Here is a 17,763-nt window from a genome sequence, read left to right as displayed (position 1 = left end):
CTAGGTTTCACATGACATGATGCTGGAGAGTTCTATAGCAGTTCTGTAGAAGTTGAATTGTCTATCCCTGGGATGGATAGTGGTTGTAGTCATCGTTTAAGGAAAACGAAGCAATATGTCACTTCTTTAAAGTTTTAAAACACTACTATCACTATTATTATTTTTAGTTTGCTATAGGGCATGCACACTCACCAGAAACAGAGAAAGAGAGGGAGGAAGGGAAAGTGAGAACACCCCCCCTACACACACACACACACACACACACAAGGGAGAATGGCCCTTCTCCTCCACTCTGGGACCGTGGACCACTGCTGGTTCAGGGGCCATGCAGCGGGGGTGGGATGGGGTGGTGGGCAGTGGGCAAGTGAGCCATCAAGGCTGCATCTGTGTTTGTAGCTCCTCTGCATGGCTCGCACTGCCTCCTGGGCTTGGCCCTATCAGATCAGCAGTGGTATTGGATTCTCTCGGGAATGTGACCCCTATTGTGTGATGTTTCATTGTATATTGCAATGTGGTAGTGGTGGAAATGGGGCGCGCGGTGGATGTGGTGCACTTGGGTCATCCTGGGACCAACCTCCCTCTCTGGCCATCTGTGGAAGGATAGTCTTCCTTGAGGCTAATCCCTGGTGCCAGGAAGGTGGGGGACTGCCACACTTAAAAACAGCCATTCTCAATTCACCGAGTAAGTTTCTGCAAACAAGATGCAAGGACATTTGAGTTTTTTAATAGTTCCCCAACTGATTCTGTGGTGCAACGAGAGGTGAGAACCACTCCCTGGGAAGCGCATTCACGTCTAATAATAGCCATTGCTACCTGCACAGGTGCTTCTTCCTCAGGTGCATCTTGGTGGATGGGCAGGTTACTCTTCTTCACCAAGTAGGTTTTTTGACTTACTTTTGAGTTCTCCTTTAACACAAATTATTCACAGTAAATAAGACGGTTCTATGTGAGTTCTGAAGTCTACTTTATGTACCCCAGTCAGGGTCTGGTGAGGAAATGTTTGCCTCGTACTGGCAGAGGGGCAGACAGTTGCTGGGAATGGCTGGAGAAAGCCTCCTTTATGGTGCCTCCTCCCTATGGCTGCCCCAGCCTAGCCCAAACACTTCATTCATACCCTCTCCAGAGATATCTGCCAGCCATCTCAGGGTTTCCATCACACACTGGCTTTAAATATGAAGGGTTTTCAGAATATTTATGGAAAATGCTTATTATGAGACAACTATGCATGGATTTTATTATTATTATTATAATTATTATTACTGCACCAAAATAAACTTGTACTTTAATTCCATTTTCCCTGAACCTTTTTTTTTTTTTTTTTTAGGTTTTTGCCATAGAGTGAGTATGCTCTCCAGAGAGAGACAGAGAGGGGGAAAGTGAGAAATCACCCACACAGAGAATGGCCACACTACAATCCCTTTACCTCTTCTTTCCTCTCTGGACTTTGGCTAGGCACATACAAGCGTCCAGCATGATTGTTCAAGACACAGTGATTTTCAAGCCACTGGATCCCAGACTCAAAACGTGGTCAGACATGTGGGAGCCCAGTGTCTTAACCACCATGCCGCCTGGTGGACCTTGCCCTGAACTTTTGAAGTCCCTTCACATAGGGTGCAGCCAGATCTGAACCACACAATAGTGAGGTTTTTATAAAAACAGAGGTGTTTTTATAGGGCACGAGCACTTGCCAGAAAAACAGAAAGCGAGAAATCACCCCTCCCCCTCCAGTAGGGATGGCCATGCTGCAATCCCTTCTCCTCCTTTCTCCTCTGGGGATCTTGGGCATGCACGCACATGGCCCACCGTGAGTTTAAGCCACTGGGTCTGGGACTCAAAGCGCGGTCGACTACATGGGAGTTCAGCAACATAGCCATTACACTAACTGCTGATTTCCACAATAGTGACCTTTAAAGACAAGTGGAGATATGATCCTTATGCTGACTCTGCAGGGCAAGTGAAAGCTCTAGCAAGGATATGATCTGCTTTGCTTTTATTTTGCACTGCAAGGCAGTATAAATTAAAGGAAGCTGTGCTCCAACTGGAGAAGGCCAAGGGAGGCTTGTTCAGAAGCGTGAGACACAAGATGCACCACAGCTGCAGTCGATAATAGCAAACACCTGGCTTTACCTTCCACGTCTCCCTCCCCCTTTGCCCTATAAAAGAATAAACCTGGAAACAGCTCAGTGCCACGGCGATCTCCATCAATGACACTCGCTCCACCTGGTACCAGCATTTTTTCTACTTGTGTGTCCGTCTGTTTTTTCCAAATCCACCATCACTCCCACTTGGGGTCCCCCACCTCACAGGCTGAGGAACTTTCATACAAGACTGATGATAGCATAAAGCTACCCACCATGAACCAAACCTCTGCTCTAGAGAGAATCACCTCCCAGGACCTCTCCTAGCACCGGTCCTCTGTCAGAACCTCTACGCAGTTCTTTTGGCACTACCTACCACTAGCTCAGCCTCCCTAAATCTACGTTTCTGCTCAGACCCAGTTGAGGGCCCACCTCTTCTTCCAGATGAACCCTTATCCGGCTCATTCTTTTCATCTTTGCTCCTAAGCACCTACATGGCTTAGCTGTATTCAGTCTTATTCTATTATTGTTTCATACATGTATCTGTCTTTCCAACTACAAGTAAAAGTGCATAAGCTAGAAAGAATAGAGGTTTAAGAGTCACATAGTTTTAGCTTGTTTATTTATTTATTTATTTATTTATTTTAATGAAAGGAGGTTTTTGCCTTTAGGCATGTGCAGTTGTGGTCGGGGAAGGGGGAGAGAAAAGGAAAGTGAAAAATCACCTCCCCGAGGGGATGGCCACGCTGCAATACTTTCACCTCCATTCTCCTCCTGTTATCTTAGGCATGCACATGCACCCATTGTGATTTTCAAGCCACTGAGTCTGGGACTGGAATCAGTCTGTCATGTGGAGTCTAGCAATGTAACCACTACGCCATCTGCTGGCCTAAGAGTTTGACAAATATTTGATTTGGCTTACAGAAATATTTGATTTGTCTTATACAATTACACAGTAGATGGTGTAATAGTTATGTCACTGGACTCCCAAGTAGCAGACCGTGGTTTGAGACCCAGACCTGGCAACTTAAAACTCATGCTGGAGACATGTGTATGCATGCTCAAAATCCCAAGAGGAGAATGAAAGACAAAGGATTGCAGCATAGCCATCCCCCCAGGGGGTGATTTCTCACTTTCTGTATGTCTCTCTTTGTCTTTCTGTTGAGTGCACGTGCCCTATAGCAAAAATCTCTTAAAAAAAAATGCTGTCTTAAAACATCTAAGTGGCTTTGGATGAGTTAGTCAACGTCTCAGTTGTCTCAGTTATGGGGCAGGGGTGGGGGGAGGGGAGGGGCAGTGAGATGAAGTACATGGAAGTTCTAGCTCCAAGCCTGGCTTATGCAATTGAATCGTACCATCCGTTCATTTAACTTCTATTTATTCTCTCTATGCACTTTGGAGTGGAGGATAGGTGGGGGAGAGAGAGAGAGAGAGCAGTTTCAGCAGTGTGGTGCTTCTTCTCAAGGCCTATGTAGCTCCATGGTGTGAGATGGGAGACATTTCTCTCAAGGCCTACAGGCTTTTTATAGGATGTACATTCCAGGGCACTGAGTGTACCCTGATTGTGTAAGTGTCCGTGTGTTTTTTACACAACGAGGTCTCAAAACATAGGTGAGCTATTTCATCTGGAGCTCTACTGAATACTGAAGTGCTCCAATTCTAGAGACTTCTTAAGAAACAGAAAGATGAATTTCCAATGTGGCACGGTTAAGGGAGTTTCAGGAATCACCTCAACTGCACTCAGATTTCACTTTATAGAGACTAGAACCTTTTCCCTACAGATAGCTGAATTCAATAAATGCTAGTCTCTTTCTTCCTTTCATAGATATAAATCTATCTTTATTTTGGACTTTCTGCATTGAATCAAGTTCTGGGGTAAGGTAGCTGCCCATTTAATACTTGTTGACTGGTTCATGAGGAAGACAATCAACAAGTATTGTTAACAATATTGATAGCGGGGCCGGCAGGTGGCATGGAGGTTAAGGGCACTGGACTCCCACATGGCCGACCACGTTTCAAGTCCCAGACCTGGCAGCTTGATTTCTCATTCTCTCTCACTCTCTCTCTCTCTTACTATCCTTCTCTGATCAAATTAAAATAAAGAAAGAAAGTTACATAAATAATGCTTTAAAAATGTTTAAAATATATTGATAGCAATCCCTAACTAAGAATCTCAGATAGTCTCATCTGGTGCAGTCTCTAGTAAACCAGAATAAAGTGAATATTCAATCAGGTCTGACAGCTTTCCTATTAAAAAAAGAAATTTGCATGATTATCTCTATAATAGAACTTTATCCTTCCTATGAGGAGACCATTACCTTCAAAACCTGCTCAATTTATTATAGTTAACTCTGAATCAATAGAACGATGTTTCCTCGAGAAGAATGGCTTTACCTCTGGTCCTCTCCCCATCTTCTGTCTAATTTCCTTCATGTCATTGTGGTACTGCTGGCGTATTTCCTCCAGCTGCTTCCAATATTCCTGGAAGGCAAACCCAATCCAGAAACATTATGTCTGGGAATAATTTGACAAACGTCATCTCCAGACAGCCTATCGTTCTTAAAATGTGTAATATAAAATCAGAATGGGAAAGCCTGTTGCTCCTTAATAGCTGCCTTGGTTTTGGTTGTACTTTCTGTCCTGTGTACAACATAGATCTCATGTTTATATGTAAGCCCGAATGTGTTAATGATGTACAGTTAACTTTAGAAATTTCACTTTCATATAACCTATGCTGGATTGAATTTTGTCACCCCAGCCCCCATCCCAAAATATATGTTGAAGTCCTAACTCCCAGTTGCTCAGAATGTGACCTTATTTGAAAATCAGATCATTGCAGATGTAATGAGTGAAAGCAAGGTCATATTAGACTAGGGTGGGCCCCTGCTTCAATACTCCTGGTGTGGTTTTAAGAAGACAGCCACACAGGGAGAATGCCATGTGACAAAGGAAGAAAATGGAGTTATGCAGCTGCAAGCCAAGAAGAACCCAAAGTTTCTAACAGACCACCAGAAACTAGGAAGAGGCAAAGATTCTCCTATGGGTTTCAGAGGGAGTATAGCCCTGTTGATGCCTTGATTTTGGACTTCCAGTTTCTAGAACTGTGAGACAATATATTCTTATGGTTTTAAGCCACCCAAGTTGGTTGCATTTTGTACAGCAATCCCAGGAAACTAATACAAATCCCAAATATGTTAGTGATGGACAATCGTCCAATCTAAGATAAAAACGCCTTATAAACCTAGCCACGCTGCATTCTGGGAAAGTGAAATACATAACTCTATTCCCTACAACACCCAGCATGGCACTTTATATATTGTGTATTTGTGCAAGTATTCGTGCAGCAGGGCCCTCACAGGTACACGGTAGGAAACGGAAGTGATGCCCTACAGCAGCAGAAAAGACAGTGATATGAGCACAACGGTAGCCCTGGAACTATACTGTTAACCTGTTCCTTCATTTTGTTTTTCCTAAACTGTAGCTCCTGGAATCTAGGTTCTTCTCCGTTCCTTCTTAGCTCTTGTCTCTGGTTGCGATTTGGCTCAGCAGAAGATGGACGAAGACCCTGTTTAATTGAATAAAATAATTTATAAAACATATTTGCATTTGGGAGACATCTTCTGATTTGACCTTGACTTCTACCTATAGAGAAGAATTATAGCACCTAACAAAATGTTTGGGAATTTTTTCATAGTAAGTAGTATCAAGTTGTCAGGAAAGTCATGACATATTTTTCTGTCTTTCTATGCAAAAAAGTATCATGACTTCCCAATGACTCAATAGAATGTTCTTTATTTAAGCTTCAAACATTCATTAAATAGTTTTTAAAAGTTAATTTACCCATTTATGTTGTTTATTCTAAATGACCAATACTTTATACTACCATATGAGTTATCCAGATCCATTTTCAGACTTGGTAAATCAAAATTGTGAAATTAAAGATCTGTGAAGCTTTAGCAACCCTGGAGCATGAGATTAGGTTAGAAAAATAGAACTACAGCTTATTTTTTTTTTTAGAGAGATTTTTTGCTATAGCGTGCGTGCACTCGCCAGACAGAGAGAAAGAGAGACAGAGAGACAGAAAGCGAGAAATCATCCCCCAGGGGGGATGGCCACGCGGCAATCCCTTCTCCTCCATTCTCCTCTCGGGATCTTGGGCATGCACACACACGTGTCCGGCGTGAGTTTTAAGCCACTGGGTCTGGGACTTGAACCATGGTCAACTACATGGGAGTCCAGCGACATAGCCATTACGCTAACTGCTGGTCCCAGAACTACAGCTTTTGAGCAGTTAGAAGTAACAGTGATACGAATAGAATGTATATCCAGCCTCTCCTAGCCCCATAATTCTGACATGGTACTAAAAGTTAAAGATTAACTTTAATTCAAATAAAGTACTTTTCAAACATGTGTAGAAGTGCCTTTAATAAAATAGGATCAAATATCTGCTATATGCTACACTTAAAGGGACATTAAGCTCATTTACTCCAAAACTGTCATTTTCATACATAGAAAAGAACACTGAGACTCAGAGAGGTTGCATGCACTCACTACCCAAGGTCATACAACAAGTGATAAAGTCAAGGAAGTAACCAGGCTTCCCAGACTCTAATTCAAGATTGTCCTTTTTTTTTTAAGAGGTTTTTACTACAGGGCACGTGCACTCGCCAGAGAGACAGAGAAAGACAGAAAGCAAGAAATCACCCTCCAGGGGGGATGGCCATGCCACAATCCCTTCTCCTCCATTCTCCTCTCGGGATCTGGGGCATACACGCCCACGTGCCTGGCATGAGTTTAAGCCACCTGGTCCAGGACTTGAACCATGGTCGGCCACATGGGAGTTCAGCGACATAGCCATTACGCTAATTGCTGGTCCCAGATTGTCCTTCTTTTTTATCTCTTAAAAACTGAGGAAGGTTGGGACTAGCAGTTAGCATAATGGCTATGTCTCTGGACTCCCACGTAGTCAAACGCGGTTCGAGTCCTGGACCCGGTGGCTTAAACTCACACTGGGCATGTGTGCGTGCATGCCCAAGATCCCGAGAGGAGAATGGAGGAGAAGGGACTGCCGTGTGGCCATCCCCCCCTGGGGGGTGATTTCTCGCTTTCTGTCTCTTTGTCTGGCGAGCGCAAGCGCCCTATAGCAAAGAGCTCTCCCCCTCCCCCCTCCAAAAAAAAAAAAAAAAACTGAGGAAGGTGGGCCAGCAGGTGGCACAGTAGATAAGATGCAAGACTAGCACATGGATGACCATGGTTCAAGTCCAGACCTGGTGGCTTGAAATTCATGCTAGGCACATGTGCGTGTGTGCTCAAAATCCGGAGAGGAGATTGGAGAAGGGATTGCAGCATGACCATTTTCCTTGGGGAGACGGGACTGATTTCTTACTTTCTTTCTCTCTCTCTCCTCCCAGGTGAGTTCATGTACCCTACAGCAAAAACCTAAAAACAAAACAAAAACTGGGTAAGGTTAGAAGGTAGTAATGACCTTCTAGTGGAAAGGACATTGACTTAAGGATCCATGAATGTCTGTGAAAAACTACTAGAAAATTTCTGATTACTTCTCATATTTGGTATTTTACTTACCAATTGCTTTTCCACTTTCAACTTATATTGGTGAGCTTCAAATTTCCTCTGAAGGTACTCAGAAGGCCTTGGGAAGTAATAAAGTTTCCCTTGAGTAGAAGCTTAAATGAATCATAGGCACCAGTTTGACAGGTGGATGTTCAGCTTGCTAATGAGAGTCACGATTAACCTGTGAATTGGGCTTCAAATTCCGAGGTCAAGAAACAGTTCAAAGTTATAGCATGTTTACATTGGAAAAGAATATCTTTGAAATCACAAGGAGAGAGAGGAGTAATGACTGAGAATACAGGAGAGCGTTAAACAGAAGAATATTCTGATTTGATGATGTTTCTCCAGGGCAAGGTTCAGCTTTCGCATAGTCTGTAATATTTTGGGGGGAGGAGAACAAACCCATGCCCACTTGTTCTCATGCTTCGTGTAGGTAGCCAGTCGACAGCTGGTCACTCCTCATCTATCAGTGGTGGCTTGTGTGTTTCCTGCACTGCACGCTGAGCTCCCTGAGAGCAGGTGGGAATTCCATCCTCTTACCTCTTCTTGTCATACCGGCACATGAATGCTTAATAAATAAATGATGCTTTAGCTGTCTCTCAAAATGTTTAAAATATTTTGTCAGCACAATTCTGGTCAAACCATTTTCACATGTATACCTACATTCTATCCTATTTTTTTTTTTGAGAGTTTTTTGCTATAGGGCACGTGTGCTTGCCAGAAAGACAAGAGACAGAGAGACAGAAAGTGTGAAATCACTCCTCAGGTGGGGATGGCCACACTGCAATCTTTTCTCCTCCATTCTACTCTCGGGATCTTGGGCGTGCACGCACATGCACCCAGCATGAGTTTAAGCCACCAGGTCCAGGATTCGAACCGTGGTCAACTATGGGGGAGTCCAGTGACGTAGGCATTAGGCCATCTGCTAGTCCCTAGTCTATCTATCTTTTTTATTTTTTGCAGAATTTCTTTTATTATTATTATTATTATTTTAGAGGTTTTTGCTAAAGGGTGCATGCACTCACCAAAGAGACAGGGAGAGACAGACACAGAAAACAAGAAATCACCCCCTGGGGGGATAACCACACTGCAATACCTGCTCCTCCATTCTCCTCTTAGGGTTTTGAGCATACACTCATAGGCACCCAGCGTGAGTTTCAAGCCCCCAGGTCCAGGACTTGAACTGGAGTGGGCGAGCACCTTAACTACTACGTCACCTGCTGGCTCCTTCTTGTAGAATTTCTTGCAAAGAATTTTTATAATTACTGGTTGCTTAATAAAAACTATTGCATTTAGGATGAGAGTATGAAGAGTGAAAAAGTTCTTAGAATACAATGAACTTTTAGAGCTCCAAGACAGAATGATCGTTTCTGAAATAACTCCATTAGGAAGTTAGGATGAGCAGTCTGCACTTTACAGGGTCAAGTTCATACAGTTGTTCAGAAATATGATGAAATGACAAGCTAGTTAAGGTGTCTAGATCTCAGATCTGTGAAATGAACACAGTACTATTTTGCACAGGTCGACATGAGGATTAGAAGAGATTAGGGCTGTGTTTGACACATAGCTGTATGAGTCAAATGAGGGTTAAACTGTAGTACTCATCTGTCTCAAAAACCTGATTGTTGTGTATGGTAATATCTGTAAGAGAAAAACTATTCAGCCACCCATGGGCTGTTCGAAAAACATTCTTTCTCTATCTCTGTGTCTGTTTCTGTCTGTCTGTCTTTCTTTCAACACTACGACTTCCTCTTACTTCATTCCATGGCACAGAATGAGAGCTCCACAGAGAAAAAACACGAGACAGGAGTGGATACTGAGGAGGGGGTTCCCAGTCATCAGAGCGGCATCCTGGGATACAGAGAAGAGAAAAATCTTGAAACCATTGTATGTGAGAACTGGGGAGATAAAAATCAAACAAAATTAAGTAACTGATAGTTTGACAGCTTTCATATCTAGACAAAGAGAAGATACGGGCCGGCCCTGTGCCTTGTGGTGACTGGAGCCAGATACCTCATGGCTAATGATTTTTAGTCCCAGTCCCAATGGCTTGAAAAACATGCTGGACAACATGTGAGTGCGCACCTCAAATCCCGACAGAATGGAGAAATGGAGAAGGGACTGTCGTGAGAAAGCATTAGCGGGTGCTTTCTCCCTCTCCCTCTCTTTGTCTCTCTGTAGCAAATGTGTGTGCCTTCTGGCAATTGAAAAAAAAAGGGAATAAAAGACATATTTTCCCAGTGACTGAGAAATGGGAGAAATGAGTTTTGTGCCTGCTCCTAGGTCATATATAAAATATATGTTCTTCATTAACTGAGTCTTACGTGACTATTACAATTGGAACTAATGGAGTGCATAATTTTTGCTGATCATGAGGGTTATGGAGATGAACAAAACCATAACCACACCCAATATATTTAATGTATTTATTTATTTATTTTGGATAGATTTTTGCTATAGGGCATGTGCACTCACTAGAGAGACAGAGACAGAGAGAAAGCGAGAAATCACTCCCCAGGGTAACGGGACTGGGACAGAGACTCAAACTGTGGTTGACCACGTGTGAGTCCCGTGCCTTAACTACTATGCTACCTGCTGGCCCCCTTTCTGGATATCTTTTAAGAGAATGTGGAAGGATTTCAGAATAATGAATGCTCTATTTTCGGAGGACCAAAGCTGAAGTTAGGCGATGACTTTACCATAGATCTGGCGGTGGACTATGCCATCCCGCCTGATTAGAATCCTCAGTTCCGCTCTCTGTTTGAGGAACACATTGATAACTTGGCTCATGAGCTCTCTTCCTCAGCAAGTCAAGTTGGGCGTAATAATAATCATAACGTCCACACACCGCAGCAAGTTTGGGCCTTTCTATCATCTTTATCTGAAAGATAAGAACAGATTAAAAACAATACTTAATACAGTAGTTCTCCTAACTGAATTCACCCTCAAATCTTTCATTAGTACATGTTCTTTTCCTTTCTTTCCTACAGGTCTGGTAAAGACTATTCTGAATCACAATGTACTTTTCTTAATTTTTTAGTAAAGTTAAAATACATTTTACCAAATGAATGGCAATGATTTAAACAGCAGTTTAAAAATATTTACATATCATCATGTTTTCTAGCATGTCTATATATACCATATAAACACTTAGTACATATACTTCTAAATAGTCTTCTAATTATACCAGGAGCCTTTTTAAAAAATGTATTTCTTGGGCCAGCCAGTGATGTGGTGGTTAAGGCAGCTGAACCTCACTTGACCAGCTACACAGTTTGAGTCCCAGACCCGGCAACTTGTAAAACATGTTGGGTGCATGTGAGTGCCCCAAATTCCCAAAAGAGAGAAATGGAAGTGAAGAGACTATGGTATGACCATGCCCATCGGGGTACTTTCTCACTTTCCGTTTCTCTCGGTCTCTCCTGTGAGAACACACTCCTCTGGCAAATTAAAAAAGAAAAGAAAGGAAAAGAAAGGCCATTTGATCATTTATATATCAGAAGCATTTGACTAGCATTTTCTAAAAGAGTAAAAACCCTGATAAAGTAAATTCAAATAACTAAGCATAAAGGATTCCTAGGGAAAGTTCAATTATTAGATAACTTCTCAAATATTATATATATATGTATTATATGTATGTATGTATGTAAAATATTAGAATTAAGAATACGAATACAGAATTTATTCTATCACTACGTAATTCACTCGTCCTATACAGAGAAACGTTATTTATTCAAAGAAATGAGAAGAGTTTCAGTTACAGAATGACTAAAACTGAGCCAGCCAGTGGTGTGATGGTTAAGGTGCTGGACTTCCACATGGTCAGCCATGGTTCGATTTCCAGACCTGGTGGCTTGCTTTCTCACTTTCCCTTCTCTCTCTTTCTGGTGAGTGTACATGCCCTATAGCAAACATAAAAGTGATAATAATAATGATGATAATGATAATAACTAAAGCTAATGCATAGTTGTAAGAAAAAACAATACTTTTTCTAAAAAAATAACAAATGGAAGTTGTCCAATCAAGTACCACTACTTTAATGGTTTAATACATTTTTTATGTGGTTTATCAAGAATTGGAATGATTTTATTATGAAACTAGGGGACTCAAAATTAATCAGCTTGTACCTCATAAACGTGTGCAGGGAGGCCTGCCAGAGTACACTAGCGCTCCACTATGGGAGAGAGGGCAGCTTCAGTACTTACGAACATGGGCTCCTGGGCTCCCGTTGGTGGTCTCCATTCATTTCTATGTAACACGTCTTTCCTTCTCATTGGCACTGATATCCTTGATCTTGGTAGGCACTTTCCCTGGGATCTCACTTTCGGTATTTTAGAATCTTTTTAAATCAAGATAAAACAACTTCAATTTTTAAAAATGTGTACACCTTTAATATTGACACTTGTACACGTATGATCAAAAACATTTCACAACACAGTAACTTTACTTTAGCCAGAGATACCTTACACACAGTGAGAGAAGTACTAATGAAAAACTACTATGCATTTTCTTTGAATGGAGAAAATCACCTTTTCCAGAGTTCCTTTACATATTTCTAGTAATACACTGCGCTACTTTTTTTTTAAAGTAGAAATTAATGTTAACATGTACAGAAACAATATGCACGGGATAATGGTCAAAGTAATTAAATGTAGTCATCAGAGCTTGGGTTATCAAACCTTTCATGTCACATATAAGAAATTCATAAGTAGGTCTTCTGAAATGCTTGTCTTTGTCTCCAAAAATGTGTTCTTTTCCTCTTATCTTTCCTGGTTTAGAAATGCGGACAATGTACTTTCTCTCAGCCTCTGCTTATCTACTTTTTAAACGTTCTCAATTTAGACTGATATGTAACTATGTCAAATGAAACATGACAGAATGGCTCACTCATTTTCTCTTATAAATTCCCTTGAGGTTGGTTTCTCCGATACAGTGGGTAACATTGCCCATCACAGATTCTTTGGACAGATTTCCTGCTTTTCCTTTGAGCCCAGATACTCGGTTATGGCTAAATCCTGCTGCTTTTACTTTCATAGCATCGTCCTTAATGTATTCCTTTTACCTCTTTCTTTCTCTCTCTCACACACACAAGCACTTCTTCACTTTAGTGGATTCCTGACACCACAACTAAAACTGTTTCCTCTACTGATCATGTCCATAAAATACTACCTGTTTTCTTAGGGGATGACATAAGGTAGTAACAGTCGTCACAGGTAATGATTAGTTCCAAGATCTTAACTCCAACTCCAATGGACCTTTATAAGAGAGTTCCTAATTACCAGTTCAGTCTCTTTATTTCAGAAAAATAAGCTTCGTCTCATTACTCCATGTCTGTCTGTGAGCCTTCTCCCACTCTACCTTTTCGCTACCCGGAAGTTAAGTTAGGATCCACCCTCTTCAGCTATCTCTAGTAGTATGGCCTCTACTTTATGACAATTTCCTGACTGCTGAGAAGAAAGGAGCTGAATTCTCCAGGTCACACACAAACTGGATACTGTAGACAACTCCTGGACAGATCCACAAGTTCCCATTTGACGAGGTGATTTTTCTCCAGCTTAGACTGCCTGTCTTTGTTAAATGTCCATGTCCATTCTACCATATTAGGTAGAATTCCTCCACTAATTTTGTCAGCAGTTTATTATAATTCACTGGATAAGATGTGTAATAAATGCTTTTTTTTTTTTTAAGAGAGGTTTTCGCTATAGGGCGCATGTGCTCGCCAGATAGACAGAGACATAGAGACAGAAAGCGAGAAATCACCCCCAGGGGGGATGGTCATGCCGCAATCCCTTCTCCTCCATTCTCCTCTTGGGATCTTGGGCACGCACGCACATGCGCCCAGCGTGAGTTTTAAGCCACCGGGTCTGGGACGCGAACCACGGTCAACTACGTGGGAGTCCAGCAACATAGCCATTACGCTAACTGCTGGTTCCCATAAATGCTTTTTTTTTTTTTTTAAGAGAGAGATTTTTTGCTATAGGGCATGTGTGCTTGCCAGAGAGAGAGAGACAGAGACAGACCAAACGTGAGAGGGGATGACCATGCCACAATCCCTTCTCCTCCATTCTCCTCTCAGGATCTTGGGCACACACAGACATGTGACCAGCGTGAGATTAAGCTGCCAGCTCCGGGACTTGAACTGCTGTCAACTACGTAGGAGTCCAGCGAAGTAACCATTACACCATCTGCTGGTTGCAATAAATACTTTTTAATTACACGGGTACATAGTTCTTACCCTGGACCACCTTCCCAGTAGATTGTGAAGCTGATGATCTTGCTCTGTGTACAAGTGTGTGGCTGAATTCTTCCTGAATGACCTAAAACCGAACACGTGTCAAGAACTTGCAAATGAAAATCTCTGCTAAAATCTAAACAGTCACCTCAAAACTCACCTCAGGAGTCAAATATTTGGCAATAAGATTCTCTAAAAAGGGCCTTTTCAAAATGGAATTAATAGATGGTCGCTCTCGAGGAGATACTTTAAAGAGCTGGGATATCAAGGATCGAAGATCTTGAGAAAACCTTGGAGATATTGGGGTAAAATGTGCTTGGCAAATCTTCAGGACCAGCTGGTGTAAATTGTTAGCCTCAAACTAAAAGGATAAGGAGTAAAACAGAAAAGTTCAACACTAATACTATAATAAATATACCAAATATATATATATATAAACCAAGAAACAAAATAATATTCTTATGCTTAATTTAGATGCGCTATGGAGGCCAGCAAATAGAATGGTAGTTAAGGCACTGGATCCAACATGACCAACTCCGCATTTTGAGTACCAGATCCAATAGCTTTAAAAACACTCTGGGCATGTGTGTGTGCATGCCCAAAACCCCAACAGGAGAATAGAGAAAGGATTGCACTGTGGCCATTCCCCTGGGGGATGATTTCTCACTTTCCTTTTCTCTCTGTCTCTCTCTCTCTTTCTCTCTGGTGAGCTCTCATGCCCTATGACAAAAATCTAATAGAAAGAGGGACCAGCAGTTAGTGTAATGGCTATGTCACTGGACTCCCATGTAGTCAACCACAGTTCGATTCCTGGACCCAGTGGCTTAAACTCAGGCGGGGCACCTGTGCGTGCATGCCCAAGATCCCAAGAGGAGAATGGAGGAGAATGGATTGCAGTGTGGCCATCCCCTCTGGGGGGTGATTTCTTGCTTTCTGTCTCTCTGTCTCTCTGATGAGCGCACACGCCCTATAGCAAAAACTTCTCAAAAAAAAAATCTAATAGAAAAACCACTATGATCCACTCTAAATTATTTTTATCAACTATCTTTCATGAGTAGATACTCCAGGCAGTTGCTCAACAGAATGCCATGTTGCTTAATATGAGTTTTAGGTTTACTTTTTCTTATTATCAATATTTACTCATTATAAAAAACTGGAGAAGAGGCCCAGCAGCAGTAATGCCATTGGATTTACAGGGGTAAGGTCTTGGATTCTCATCCCAGGAGCTCCCTGAGTATTTTAGACATGCAAGCACATACTTATGACCCAAGCTAGCTGAGACCGGCAGCAGATCACGCTGCAAAGACCCTGTGGGGATGACTGTCTCTCTTTCTCATGGAAGAAATAAAATAAACTGGGAAAAAAAAAAAAAAACACTGAAAGGTGTATGTTATAAACAGTCAAAATAAATAGATATAATTTCACCACCTTGAGGTACATTTCATTCCAATCGTTTAAAAAATAATTTTGTCTTCGTTGTTTAAAAAGTTCATCCAGGAGCTAGCGGGTGGTGTGGTGGTTAAGGGCACTGGAATCCCACATAGCTGACCATAGTTAAGGTCCTGGAAGTGGAGGCTTACTTTCTCTTTCCTTCTCTCTTTCTCTCACTCTGTCCTTCTCTGGTCAAATTAAAATAAATGAATGAATAAATAAAGTTCAATTAAATAATTTTTTAAAATTTTTTATTGAACTTTATTTATTTTTATTATAATTTGACCAGAGAAGGAGAGAGAGAGAGAAAGTGAGAAAGCAAGCTGCCAGGTCCAGGGCTTGAACAAGGTCGCCCATGTGGGAATCCAACACCTGTAATCACCACACCACCTGCTGGCCCCTAAAATAATTCTTTAAAATAATTTTTAAAAATAAAGAAATAAGGGAACCAGCAGTTAGCGTAATGGCTATGTCACTGGACTCCCACGTAGTCAACTGCGGTTCACGTCCCGGACCCGGTGGCTTAAAACTCACGCTGAACACGTGTGCGTGTGTGCCCAAGATCCCGAGAGGAGAATGGAGAAGGGATTGTGGCATGGCCATCCCCCCGGGGGGTGATTTCTCGCTTTCTGTCTCTCTGTCTCTGTCTGTCTGGCGAGTGCACACGCCCTATAGCGGAAAAAAAAAAAAAAAAACTCTCAAAAAAAAAAAAAAAAAATGAAAAAGAAAAAAAAAAAAAAGTTAATCCATTTTTTTTCCATGAAAAAAAAAAAAAGAGATGAAGAGAGACAAGCACCCTCTACAGGATCCTCAGACTGTGATCCACTCCCAGGTTCAGCTGGCCCAGGTCACAGGTGTATACATGCATACCTAATGTGCTCAGGGAAGTCCTGGGACACAAACCCAGGTCCTTACTATGTGGATTCAGTTGTATTACCACTGTACCATAGCCTGGTCTCACATTCATTTAAAAAAACTGACATAACAAGTCCAGTCATAATTAAGGAAGCTGGATCCCACATAGCCGACTGCACGGTTCGAGACCCAAATCCCCAGTTTAAAAGTCACACTGGGTATGTGTGTGTGTGTGCTCAAAATTCTGAGGGAAGAATGGAGGAGAAGGAATTGTAGGGCCATCTCTCTGCCTCTTAGGGGGTGATTTCTCACCCCTCACCCTGGTGAGCACATGCACCCGATAGCAAAATTAAAACAAACAAATAAAAACAAACAAAAAATAAAACAAGCTGGGTAAGTGTGTGTCCTTGCCCCAAATCTGGAAAGGAGACATGGAAGAGAAGGGATTGTGGTGTTACCATCCACCATGGGAGGAGATTTCTCACTCCTTCCTCCCCCTGACTTTTATCTCTCTCTGGCTAATGCTTGCACCCTCTAGAAAATAAAATAAAAAAAATAATGTGGACCAGCAGTTAGCATAACGGCTATGTTGCTGGACTCCCACATAGTCGACCGTGGTTCGCGTCCCAGACCCGGTGGCTTAAAACTCACGTCGGGCGCGTGTGCGTGTATGCCCAAGATCCCGAGAGGAGAATGGAGGAGAAGGGATTGCGGCGTGGCCATCCCCTCTGGGGGGTGATTTCTCGCTTTCTATCTCTCTGTCTCTCTCTGTATTTCTGGCAAGCACACCCCCCCTATAGCAAAAACCTCTCAAAAAAAAAAAAAGTAACATAAACATTTATTCAAAAACTCTTTATAAACCAGAAAATTTCCCATTGTCTGAAACTATCAGTTATTTATGTGATAATAGTGTTCAAAGGCCAGACCTTAGCCTTATAGTTAAGAGTAGTGGATCCTGGGACCAGCAGATGGTGTAATAGTTACATCGCTGGACTCCCACGTAGTTAACCGTGGTTTGAGTCCAGGACCCAGTGACTTAAACTCATAATGGGCATGTGTCTGTACATGCCAAAATCCTGAGATGAGAATGGAGAAGGGATTGCATATGGCCATTCCCCCTAGGAGGAAATTTCTAGCTTTATGTCTCTCTGTCTCTCTAGTGAGTATATTTGTCCCATAGAAAATCTCTCTAGGGGTCAGCAGGTGGCATGGTAGTCAAGGGTGCTGGACTCCCACATGGCTAATGGCAGTTTGTGTCCCAGACCTGGTGGCTTGCTTTCTCACTTTCTCTCTCTCTCTCTCTGTCCCTCTTTGGTCAAATTAAAATAAGTAAATAAAATCAATAAAGTTAAATAAAATACTTATTTTTAAAAAAGAAAGAAAGAAAATCTCTCTAAATGGGGGCTGGCAGGTGGTTAAGGGCACTGGACTCCTACATGGCTGACTGCGTTTAAGTCCTGGACCTGGTAGCTCGCTTTCTCACTTTCCCATTCTCTCGCTCTGTTCCTCTATGGTCAAATTAAAATAAGTAAATAAATAAATAAAGTTAAATAAAATAATTCTTAAAAAAAAAAGAAAAGAAAAGAAAATCTCTCT

The 17,763-nt window shown here is 41.9% G+C and overlaps 1 protein-coding gene across 1 annotated transcript in view; it reads right to left on the bottom strand.

Moving 5' to 3' along the window:
* NEK5 (NIMA related kinase 5) overlaps nt 1–17,763 on the bottom strand; it is a 96,959-nt gene that overhangs the window by 50,846 nt on the left and 28,350 nt on the right. The window contains exons 8-15 of the mRNA XM_027774082.1: nt 14,042–14,242; nt 13,885–13,966; nt 11,855–11,988; nt 10,349–10,530; nt 7,662–7,728; nt 5,527–5,643; nt 4,473–4,559; nt 814–906 (exon numbers count right to left, since the gene is read on the bottom strand). Coding sequence (XP_027629883.1) covers nt 814–906; nt 4,473–4,559; nt 5,527–5,643; nt 7,662–7,728; nt 10,349–10,530; nt 11,855–11,988; nt 13,885–13,966; nt 14,042–14,242 — 963 coding nt within the window. The remainder of the gene's footprint in view (nt 1–813; nt 907–4,472; nt 4,560–5,526; nt 5,644–7,661; nt 7,729–10,348; nt 10,531–11,854; nt 11,989–13,884; nt 13,967–14,041; nt 14,243–17,763) is intronic.

The sequence above is a fragment of the Tupaia chinensis genome, unplaced genomic scaffold (assembly GCF_000334495.1).
Source record: "Tupaia chinensis unplaced genomic scaffold, TupChi_1.0 Scaffold000402_1, whole genome shotgun sequence".
NCBI lineage: Eukaryota > Metazoa > Chordata > Mammalia > Scandentia > Tupaiidae > Tupaia > Tupaia belangeri.
This window is presented reverse-complemented; position numbering and strand designations above follow the sequence as displayed.